General features: G+C 39.6%; 1 protein-coding gene across 8 annotated transcripts in view; it reads right to left on the bottom strand.

The window, feature by feature from the left end:
* Window positions 1–12694, bottom strand: part of ZNF76 (zinc finger protein 76) — a 52684-nt gene that overhangs the window by 33676 nt on the left and 6314 nt on the right. For 4 of the 8 annotated variants that reach the window (XM_032462883.1, XM_032462881.1, XM_032462887.1 and 1 more), the window contains exon 2: window positions 464–632. In XM_032462883.1, coding sequence (XP_032318774.1) covers window positions 464–536 — 73 coding nt within the window. In that variant the 5' untranslated portion in view covers window positions 537–632. Of the gene's footprint in view, window positions 1–463; window positions 681–10085; window positions 10210–12694 lie in introns of those variants that run through there. The other 4 variants (XM_032462885.1, XM_032462886.1, XM_032462884.1 and 1 more) reach the window with 3 other exon arrangements.

Raw genomic sequence — 12694 nt, 5'->3', positions numbered from 1 at the left:
TTTCTGGCAATCCTAGATGGGCCTAAGGCATGAGATCTATGCTTGGATGCCCCCTGACCTAGAAGAGTATGTTGTATATGGTCGATGCTCAGAAGATAGTTTGAGTGCTTAAACTTGCTTAAATCAAAATGAACTGCTTCTAGAAAGCACTGAGAAACTGGACAGGGAATACATGAAAAGCAGGAAGTCATAACCAGCACTGTGTTCATCCATTCCAGAAATCTTTATGAACTACTCACCACATGTAAGGGATTCTGCCTTTCAGGGGTCTTGGCTCCTATAGCTAGACTCATCTGATTCTCCAGCCTGCCTACACGGCATTTTATTTTAAAGAGGTCCCCTTTTACCAATCGCCCTGAGAGTCTCTCATGCAGAGCAAGTTGTGGCAAGCAGGTGGGAGGGCAGGGTGATGATGAGACCCTTGGAAGGGGATAGGGTGGCATTCTGAGGTCCCCAGAAATACCTTTCACAGCTTGCTGGACGTAGGCTGTTGTCCCATCACTGAGGGTCACCGTCTGCAGCCCCAAGCTCTCCATGGCAAACTACTGCTCGTGCACTCAGACATGAAGTTGGCTTCCTCCTAGCACCGAGAGCCACAGCTGAGGTCAGAGATTTCTTTTTGCGTCACAAATCTGAGAAAGTGGACAGTGTCATATTGTGAGTTGCACGACTTCCTCCTGCTGCAAGGACACACAGGGAAAAAGTGGATGAGGCCAGCCAAGAAGAAAAACATGAATTCTGCAAAGTAGATAACTATACTGGTTTTTATTAAGAGGCTTCAAAATATACACATTTAAGAATTCTAAAGGTTATATAAGAGAAGCACGCCAGCCAAACTGGATGTAAAGTACAATTTCATTAATTAAAATCCACTTTTAAACTTGCTCCTCTTAGAAGGGAGCCCCACTAAAGGTAAGCAGCCAACTCCACTACTGCTGGTTCTCTGTGAGATTTCTGACATCTCTCTTTTGCTCAGATCCATCCTTGTAAAGACTCTATAGGCATCACAAATGGAATGATTCCCCAGCAGAACTCACAAGGCCACCCTCCTTCGAAATGTTCCACTTCTAGTATCCCCTACCCCAGGGATAGCATCTCCAGCCACCCACAATCGGTGGGGGTAATTCTTGAGTCTTCCTTTTCCCTCAGAAGTCTAGATACACCACCATCTTACACCATACACAAAAATTAACTCAAAATGGATTAAAGACTTGAATGTAAGACCTGAGACCATAAAACTCCTAGAAGAAAACACAGGTGGTCAGCTCCTGGACATCAGTCTTGGTGACGATTTTTTTGGATTTGACCCCAAAAGCAAAAGAAACAAAAGCAAAAACAAACAAGTGGGACTACATTAAACTAAAAAGCTTCTGCACAGCAAAGAAAACCATCAACAAAATGAAAAGGTAACCTACTAAATGGGAGAAAGTATTTGCAAATCATGTATCTGATAAGGGGTTAATATCCAAAATATACAAAGAACTCATACAACTCAATAGCAAAAAACCAAACAATCCAATTAAAAAGTGGGCAGAGGATCTGAGTACATATTTTCCCAAAGAAGATATACAAAAGGCTTCTGATACATGAAAAGATGCTCAATATCCCTAATCATCAGGGAAATGCAAATCAAAACCACAATGAGATATCTTACACCTGTCAGAATGCTACTACCGGAAAGACAAGGAAAAAAAAGGTGTTGGTGAGCATGTCGAGTAGAGGAAACTCTTGTGCATTGTTGGTGGGATGTAAATTGGTGCAGCCACTATGGAAAACAGTATGGAGGTTCCTCAAAAAATTGAAAATAGAACTACCATTTGATCTAGCAATTTCACTTCTGGATATTTATCTAAAGAAAACAAAAACATTAAGTTGAAAAGATATATGCACCCCCATGTTCACTACAGCATTATTTATAATGGTCAAGACATGGAAACAGCCTAAGTGTCCACTGAAGGGTAAACGAATAAAGATGTCTCTCACACACACACACACACACACACACGGATATTATTCAGCCATAAAAAGAACGAAATCTTGCCATTTGTTTTTCTCTGCCTGATGAAGAGAAATACTGTGAGATCTCACTTATATGTGGAATCTTAAAACAAAAAAAACCCCTCAGATTCCTAGACACAGAGAACAGATTGGTAGTTGCCAAAAGCCAGGATTGGGGGTAGTAAAATGAGTGGAGGGAATAAGGGACTAAAAAGGTACCAACCTCTAGTTACAAAATAAGTCTTGGGCATGTAACAGACAGCACGCTGATTACAGTTAATAACAGTTTACTGCATATTTGAAAGTTGCTAAGAGAGTAAATCTTAAAAGCTTTTATCACAAAACAATTACATATGTTGCTGGATGTTAACTAGACTTAACTGCGATGATCATTTCACAGTATACACAAATATTGAATCATTATGTTGTACACTTGAACATAATGTATGGCAATTATACTTCAATTTAAAAAATAAAAAAAATCTAGATACCTAATTTCAGGTAGGTATCAATCACCTCTCACCTCTTGATTACTGTAAGAGCCTCCTAACGTATATCCTTAAATAAATTCTTGCCTGTTTCCTATTCTTGTAACATTGTGTGCCAGGTGTCTTAAAAAAAGTAAAAACTAAATCTCCTACTTTCTTGATTAGAACTCTTCAGTGGCTTCTTATCATCCTAAGAATTCATTCACTTTGCAGGCAAGGCTGGTCCCCTTATAAGTCCCTGTAGCCCTGGGCACTACCTCTTTCTGGCACTCACAATCCTGGAGTCACCTACTTTAGTACTTATCATGACCTCTTTAACACATGTTGCCTACACAAGACTTTGGGCTCCAGCCTGGTTTCTGGTTCACTGTGAGCTCTCCATAAATCCTTGGAGAGAGGCTCACCAGGTCTTTGTATGAGGAGGGAAGCACTGGAGCATCCTACTGGCAGCACCGGCTCTTGCTGCTGTGGTGTGGAGCATACTGGAGCAGGAGAGCCCAGACTTATGAAGCCTCTGCTCTAGGCTCATAAGATTCTCTTTGCCACACATCCACAGAATTCTTCTGGACTTGGGAGTCTGGACTGCCTACTTGAGTCTCACTACCTGCTAGCTGATCTTCTCAAAACAGTGCTGCCCAAAGTGCTTTCACATCAGGGTATCCAGAGAGAAGGATAATTGAATGTCACACTTTGGATGTTGCTGCTTGAAGCCAGGAGCAACCAGCAGGGGTTTGGTAGCCACAAGGGCTGAGTGGATCAGTATCCTGACATAACTATAGCCCATTTGTGACACACTGGTTGGGATGCTCTACCCTAGACCTGGCACCTCCACAAGAATTACTCATCCATTCTGTCCATAAACATTTAATGAATGGGCTAAGCTCTGGGGATAGCAATACTACTGCCACTAAGAGTGAACACTGCTGGAGAGCAAACCATGTTCCAGGCATTTACACATGTAACTTGCTTAATCCTCACAACGATCCTATAATTAAATACTATTATTATCCTCATTTTACAGTTGAGGGAATTGAAGCCCAAGACATTAACTTGCTCAAGGTTGCACAGCAAATAAGTGGGAGAAGAGGATTTGAATTCAGGCTGCCATCTGGCTCCAGAGTTTGCTTTTAAGCAGTTTACTCTGCTGCCAATCACAGAAGTTTTTAGCTGAGGGCTTACGAACCCTGCAGCCACCTGATAATGCTTTCTGGTGTGTGAGCTTGTCCATTTTTTCCGAAAAGGAGAGAGTCCATGATTGTCATTTGAGTCTTACAGGGACTAAAGGAGGCAAAGAACCACTGTCTAGGTGGGAATTCTGACATCTGACTCATCTCTGGTCTACTAGGTCTGCTAATCCTGTTAAACCCCACATGGTCCCTACGTCATGGAAGCTCTGGTCCTGGCCTTTCTTGGTCTGCTCCAGGACCTTTGACTTTCATCCTCTTCACTGGGGAGAAAAGTTCTTTTGGTAACCTGTTTTTGTGTTAACAGCATTGTGTCAGAAGTGAGAATACACTCAAGAGACCTAGGTCTGAAAAAAAGCAGACTGTAGATTGAAAAGGGATTACAAAATGGCCTCAAATCTTTATTGCTGGGGCCTGTGGCTGCTGAAGCACTGGTTGGTTTAATTTAATTCATCTGTATTCTATTGAGACTTTCTGAGGAAAATCCATGCTGTGGTTAAAAAGACAGGCTATGGAGTCAGCTTAAATTCTAATCCACATTCTGCCTCTTTGAAGCTGTGTACCCTTGGACAAGTAACTGAACTCTCTGAATCTTAGAGGCTACTTCTATAAAATGAGGATAATAGTGGCACTTTCTTCACACGTTGCTGTAAGGATTAAATGAGGTCACATATGTCAGCATTTAGCACAGTGATGGCACACAGGAAGTATTCTAGAAATACTGGCTCTAGGGAGGATGGTATAGCTGAAGTGGTGGACTGCATGCTTAGCATGCAGGAGGTCCTGGGTTCAATCTCCAGTACCTCCTCTAAAGATAAATAACCCCCTCCAAAAACAAAACAAAACAAAAAAAAAAAAACAAAACCGAAAAACAATAGAAATACTGGCTCTAAGGAGAAGGGGATGGAAGAAGAACTTAAAGGGATATGCTTTTGAAGCAATGGGTATTTCTAAAACACAGCCAAGAGTAGTGGCAATAGCCCGGGAACAGAAGTCTGCAGAAATGCTTCTAACCTCTATTCTACCTCCTATAACTGTCTCTTAATTTATAAAATAACGTGTTGGTCCAGATGATCCTAAAACCCTTCCATTGCTCATGCTAATTATATTTATCAAATATATAGCCCTTAATATGTGCCAGCTGCTGTTCAAAGCACTTTACCCATACTAACTCTTTTAATCTTAAAAATAACCCTCTAAGGAAGTAGGTAAACTATCCCCATTTTACAGATGGGGTGCCTGAGACTTAGAGGTAGAGTAATTTGTCCAAGGTCCCACAGCTAGTTAGTGCTGAAGCCAGGATTAAAGCCAGGCTGGCTGGCCTCAGAGTCCACACTTCTCAGTATCTGGTGCGTTCCTTCCTTTTGCTAATCCACTGTGACAAAAATGCAGCTCTCAAAACACTTGAATACTGGTTGTTTAACTTCCATCTCACCCAGTGCAACTGAAACCCAGTCCCTCTTGACCTGACCACAAGGAAAGAGGGAATGGCTGGTAGCCACATTTCCCAAAATAATGCTTTTTAGACTCAGAGAAAACTAATCTCCATTCTTTTACATGTCCTCATGTCCAGGCTAAATATTCACTTTTCCTCCTTGAGCCTCATAACATAAACCTTTAAAACAGTCCACTCTTGCTCTCTAATTTTTCTTGACCTCTGAAGCTGCCTTCTAACAGAACATGACTGCGGGTGACTGAGAAGGTGCTTCATGGCTATCAGGCATGCACAAGTGTCTGACTGCCATTTTTCTCCCCTTCTTTTGTTAAATGATGGTCTACTCTGATCCTCCTGTGCTGGTACTAAACTAACAACAGTGACACTGGCAGAACCAGAGAGAGGCTTGTCACTGCCTCAGGACGGCTGTGTCTGAGCAGTTTTCACCTGTACCTGACACTTCAGATTCATAACACCCACGGCCCTCTGAGAAAGGGCGAGGGGAGAAGGGGCAGCTGCTATGTTTTCTCTTCGGAGGCCATAAGGTTTACCAGCTCCCTAATGACCTGAGCCAGGTATGGGGGTATGTGGGGGATGCAGGGAAAAAGAGCCATGATAAAAGGTGGGGATGAAAAGTGAGCATCCTGACACTCCCAGAATTGGCAAGTCCAGCTCCTCTTTGTTGCATTTTTAAATGAACTTAACCAATTGTTGGCTCTGATAAAGGAAATAGCTGTATGGCTTCATAATATATAAATGTGTTTCCTAATGTAAAAACTTTATAATTATTGGCAAGATAACATTTAGAAAGACTTTTTACATATTTTGGATCTTTAGGTCTCTCTATGAAACAAGATGTGCTTAACTGTCTCCTCAAAGCAGAAAAATAAGGAATATGATAGACAGGAAACTAAAGAATAGCAGTGTATTTGTGTTTCTCCACGTTGCACGGTTCAGATCTAATCTGACCCACACCCATGCTGGGCTTTGCCTTGACTACAGGCACCTGTTTGCTACTCTATCATTTTCTGCTAAACCCAACGCTCTGGACATTTGGAACAAGGCTTTCTGCACCCTGCCTCACCCAGATCAGAGGGCAACTGTATTTAGAGGCCAAAAAAAGGAAAAACAAAACATTTGCTTGGAAAGAGAATGCTCAACTTTGGAGAAAAAAAATGACTTAATTTTCACTCAGATAATTCCTCATCTGGAAATACAGAAAACTTCTTAGGACAAAACAACATTAGGTTGGGCTGGACGAAGGCTGAGGGAGTCAAGTGGCAAACAAATAAGAACCAGATTTGGAAGAACTGTAGTAAAATGATTCAGTATTTGTTATTATAGGAAAAGACTTCAACACACACACACAAAACCCCTAGTGAAACAGGCTTGGTTCTGTAGGTTTCCAAACACTAAAGAGAAAAAAGAAAATTAAAAACAGAAACACATTGTAGGGGAGGGTATAGCTCAAGTGGTAGAGCGCATGCTTAGCATACCCAGGGTCATAGGTTCAATCCCCAGTACCTCCTCTGAAAATAAATAAATAAACCTAATTACCCCCCGCCAAAAAACCCCAAAACAGAAACACATTAAAACGTCAGCTAAGGATTTCTTTGCAAAAGGCACACTGATGTTAAAAGCCCAAAGTACTTTTTAAGTATGGTTCCTATTTGGCTTCTACAAATTTATAGGCTTAAATTAGTCACAGAAAAGGGAATAATTAGGCAAAGTGGATTATTTTCAGTTCCAAAAGGGCAATGAAAATGCAGACCCCTCTACTGCAGAACAGAATTCATTTAAATTAAAACAGATAACTTAAAAATCTAATTTGCAGCCAAATGTTTTAGTGAATTTTAACATCTTAGTTTGTAATTGCCCAACATAGCAATCATGGCTGAGTTTCAAATCCACCTTTAATCCACGACAAGAAAAGTCCAGAATAAAGGCATTTTGGAAAGGTTATTCTAAGGATATCGCTTTACATCAACAAGCAAATTAATATAGATATGAAGTAATATCTCAATTGTTTCTGGAATTCAGTTTGGGGTCACTGCTGGCTTGAGAAGGGCTATTTGAAAATGAAACATTCCATCAGCACCAGGAGAGACTGGATCATCACAGTTGCTCAGAAATATCATGTTATTTAAAACATCACCCTGGGACAAAAAGGTTAAATTTATATTGTCAGTTCATCAAAATGGAACAATATCCAGATCTCAGACAGGAAGAGAAAGTAGTTTGGGACTTTTAAAGCATAAGAAAATCAATAGCCAAGACATGGAAACAGCCTAAATGTCCATCAACAGATGACTGGATAAAGAAGATGTGGTATATTTATACAATGGAATACTATTCAGCCATAAAAACCAACAACATAACGCCATTTGCAGCAACACGGATGTTCCTGGAGAATGTCATTCTAAGTGAAGTAAGCCAGTAAAGAGGAAGAAAAATACCATATGAGATAGCTCATATGTGGAATCTAAAAACAAAACAAAACAAAACATAAATACAAGACAGAAACAGACTCATAGACATAGAATACAAACTTGTGGTTGCCAAGGGGGCGGGGGGTGGGAAGGGACAGACTGGGATTTCAAAATGTAGAATAGATAAGCAAGATTATACTGTATAGCACAGGGAAATATATACAAGATCCTGTGGTAGCTCACAGTGAAAAAAATGTGACAATGAATATACGTATGTTCATGTATAACTGAAAAATTGTGCTCTACACTGGAATTTGATACAACATTGTAAAATGACTGTAACTCAATAAAAAAAGTTTAAAAAAATAAAAATAAAGCATAAGAAAATCAAGTCCAAAGAAGAGTTGGCTTAAAAAACCCCTCAACATTAGGAATAAATATTAAAGAAATAAAACATAAGACATGATATTAAAAACACATGTAACTAAACTGTACACTTAAAAGTGGTTAAGATGGTAAATTTTAAGTTATGTGTATTTTACCACAATAAAAAAATTGGGTGGAATAAAAAAACAAAACACATGCAGACACTTATAAACCTCCAAGAACAGTATCAAATTCCCACTGGACAAACAAGGCTACAATAGGAATTCACATAAGCCAAAAATGCTAATATTAAATAAACAACATGAAAAAGGTTCACTCTCATTAGTTATTAAAGAGTAAGAAAGAATATTTATGATGATATTATACTTATTAAATCACAAAAAAACCAAAGTAAAAGTATTCACATCCAAAAGAGGATGAGATTATCACTATACACCTATTACAACAGCCAAAATCCAAAACTCTGACAACACCAAAGGCTGGCGGGAATGTAAAATGGCATAGAAAAATGGAACTCTGGAAGACAGTTTGGCAGTTTCTTACAAAGCTAAACATATTCTTACAGTAATATCCAGCAATCCTACTCGTACGTATTTACCCAAATGAGCTGAAAACTTATGTCCACAGAAAAACCTGCACATGGATGTTTATAGCAATTTTATTCATAATTGTCCCAAACTGGAAGTAACCAAGCAAGATGTCCTTCAATAAACAAACTGTGGTACATTCATACTACGGAATATCATTCAGTGATAAAAAGAAAAGAGCTATTAAGTCATGGAAAGACATGGAGGAAACTTAAGTGCATTTTACTAAGTGAAAGAAGCCAATCTGAAAAGGCTACATATAGTACGATTCCAACTATATGACATTCTGGAAAAGGCAAAACTACAGAGATAGTGAAAAGATCAGTGGTTGCCAAGGGTGCTGGGGGAGGGGAAAAGGGATGAACAGGTGGAGCACAGGGCATTTTTAGAGCAGTGACACTATTCTTTTTTCTTTTTTTTGAGTCAAGATCTTTCTTATTTATTTATTTAATAATTTTAAAATTTTGTGTACAATTTTTAAAGGTTGCTTTCCACTCAGTTATTACAAAATATTGGCTTTATTCCCTGTGCAGTACAATGTATCCTTGAACCTATCTTACACCCAACAGTTTGTACCTCCCACTCCCCCACCCCTATGTTGCCCTTCCTCCTCCTCCCCACAGGTAACCACTAGTTTGTTCTCTGTATCTGTGAGTGGCAATGAAACTATTCTGCATAAATCTATAATGTGGATACATGACATTATACATTTTCAAAACCCACAGAATGTACAACACAAAGAGTGAACCATCTGATGTCCATCCTCTTAATGGAGGCAAAGCTACAGTAGAGTCAAACTGTTACCCTAATGCTCTTCCCTGAGCTTGGAAAGCAGGTAGGATGATTTTTTTAAATTTGTGAAATAAATCATAAATACAAAAAAAAATGAGTGAACCATAATGTATTTATGGACTTCAGTAAATAATAATGCCTTGATATTGGCTCATTAGTTGTGGCAAATATACCACACCAGCGCAAATCTTAATAGGGGGAAACTGGGAACTGAAGGGTGGGCGGTGGTGGGGAGGAAGAGGAGAGTATATGGGAACTCTCTGTACTTTCTGCTCAGTTGTTCTGTAAACCTAAAACTGCTCTAAGAAACAAAGTCTAGTAATTACACACACACACACAAAATCAACCATCAATGTTAGCAAGGTCAGGAAAGGCAAGGGCAAGTGTACACTGCTGATGGTACTAGAGGGGCTCCAGGTTTTCCAGAGGACAATTCGTCAGTGCTTAACCCAACCAGGAAAGGTTCAGGATCTGAGATATAATAATCTCAGCTTCATAATTCATCCCACAAAAAGAATGGACACAAAAGGAGAGCTATTTGCAAAGGATACGTGTTTAAACATTTTAGACAAGAACCATGAAGACCATCTGGATTAATGGAGGAAGGTTAACAAATTAACACTAAGTGAAAAGACAGTAAAGGCTGAACATTCATCCAGTTCCAACTCGCAGAAACCTTGACTCCAAATGAGATGAGGCAGAAGAGGCCACAATGAAATGAACAGCTGTGCTAAAAGGAGGGGGCATGATCTTTAAAAAAAGAAGTCATTGAAATGAAAAGATACCAGCAGGGAGCTGACAGGTAGTTCTACAGTGGACACGAGACCCGTCTGCTTGATTGCCAGCTCCTCCCTCTTGGGGTTTTTCTTTACTTTCCGCACAGCCTTCCTGTCACTCCTCATCCCTCCTGGGTCCTGCAAAGACAGACATCTATTCTTCCTCTATTCATGCCAGTCTAAGTACTGAGGTAGGAAACTTCTTCCTCTAGGATTTTCTTCCTTTCTTCTCTGATAACCACCAGAGGTCTAGTTAACTCTTTTGAATATATTTTTAAATGTGGTATTCTTCAAACTGGGCTGTGTTGTACTTTGTGTGTCTCATGGAATAGAATGTCACAGTGGGGACCCATGATTTAGTATCCTACGCTGAACTTTAGCTAATCTGTATATTCTTTTTAAAAACATTTTATATTGATGTATAGTTGATTTACAATGCTGTGTTAATTTCTGGTATACAGCATAGTGATCCATTTATACACATATATATTCCTTTTCATATTCTTTTTCATTATAGGCCATTACAAGGTATTAAATATATTTCCCTGTGCTACATAGTAGAACCTTGTTATTTATCTATTTTATATATAGGAATTAGTATCTGACTAATCATGAACTCCCAATTTATCCCTCCCCATTAGATATGTACAGTTAAAAAAAATTTTTGGTGGGGGAGGGTATAGCTCAGTGGTATAGTGTACAACTAGCATGCACGAAGTACCTCTATTAAATAAATAAATAAATAAACAAACAAACATAATTACCTCCCCCACCCCATAAAAAAAAATTTTTTTTAAACGGAGGTACCTGGGATTGAACCTAGGACCTTGTGCGTGCTAAGCATGCGCTCTGTCACTGAGTTACACCCATCCCCCTGTATATTCTTAACTCAAAGCAATGTTCATGAGGCTGTGGGGAAACAGGCAGTTTTACATTGCTGGTGGGAATATACATTGGTATAAGCTCTATGCAATTTGGCAGTTATCAATCAAAATTACAAAGGTATATACCATCTGCCCCAGCAACTTCACATCTAGTCTACAGGCAGACACAAATGTGTGAAGAGTGGCACATGTTCAAGTTTACTCATGGCATCCCTGAATGTCATAATAGCAAAAAACCCCAGACCACAAAAATGTCTGTCAATATAGATATTCTATACTATGCAGACATAAAGAAATAAGGACATTCCTTATGTATTGACATGGGAAGATCTCCAAAATAAAGTAAATAAAAATGTCAAGATATAAACAGTGTCTTTTGTATGCTGCAACTGCCACAAAAAAATCTGTGGAAAGACAGTGAAGCAATTACTAAAGAAGGTTGCCTGTGGAAGGATTACTGAATGACTGGGGCATAGCGATGGAAGGGTGATTTTTCACTGTACATCTTTTACACTTACAAAAAAACTTAAGCTTTGTGAATGTGTTACCTATGTAAAATAAACAAATAAAAATTTATAAATAAAAGAAGAGAGTCTAAAAGCACTCCTTTTGTTGGCTACAGGGATATCTATGACTCTCCACAAGGCATGGCTAGTGCAGAGCTGACAGGAGAGATTCCATGATGTTACAGGTTTGCAGCAAAAGCACATCTGAAAACTCAGCTTTCCAACTCATGGATGCCATTCTCAAGAATCGGATGGAAAGGAGATCAAGGTGAGCATGAAACAACCGCAAGTTTATATAGGACCTGAGGACACGCTGGCTCCAATACGTGTGTCCCCAGCTTGGTATGCCCACAGCCTGGTCATGAGGATGGGTCTGGCTGAAGTGGAAGCTAAGCAGGGGATGCTTTTCTCTCTCACTGTTTCTGTGGCCCCAAGGCAGTACCACCTAGGTTGAGAGGGTGATCTTCTCAGACAGAGAGAACTTTGGTTTCAGGTACCCCTGCTATATCCTCTACATCTAAGTCTCAGGTCAATTCTACAATCTAAAGGAGACCCCAGTTCCTAGATTCTTATCTTAATGGCATGGGTCTCATGCTTTACTGGCTATCCTAAAGCAGCAGGGACTTCAAAAAATGAAGAGTTATGCAGTGAGAAATGGTCCCAAGCTAACAAGTTATATCTGGGTGTCTCACAGATGAACCGTTAATGAAGGCACGCTTGGGGCGAATGTTAACCCAGAAGCACTAGAAGTGCTCTGACTTCCAGCTGGTGTCAGTGTAACACACTTTGAAACATCATAGATCTTTATGAACTGTAAGTGAGGAGCCCCTGTGGGCCCTGTACTTTTAGTAGCAAAAAAAAAAAAAAAAAAAAAAAAGAAAAGAAAAAGGTTTGTGAGACCCTCAAATGTCCATACCTTGACTAATAGCTGCCAGGGTGAGAGGCATCTGGGGTTCTGTCAGTAGCTTAAGGCCACCACTTAAATATGATGGCTTCAGCTGCACTTAAATTTGTATCTCAGTTTTTTTTTTCCCCTCACTCAACAGAACAAAATTTCCCCATTCTGTTAAGTGAAAGATGCTGATTACATATCTACTCTAAATTAATTTTGTGGGTGACCTGTTCATTAAGATGGGCATATTCTTGTTTAGCTGGTCGGAAACTCTCCTTACAATATAAACATCAACATCTAAATGATACAAGGATAAGACTGTGTTTCCAGGTGCAG

The sequence above is a fragment of the Camelus ferus genome, chromosome 20 (genome assembly GCF_009834535.1).
Source record: "Camelus ferus isolate YT-003-E chromosome 20, BCGSAC_Cfer_1.0, whole genome shotgun sequence".
Classification (NCBI taxonomy): Eukaryota; Metazoa; Chordata; class Mammalia; order Artiodactyla; family Camelidae; genus Camelus; species Camelus ferus.
Note: the sequence above shows the minus strand (reverse complement) of the source record. Positions and strands in the feature narration are given on the sequence as shown.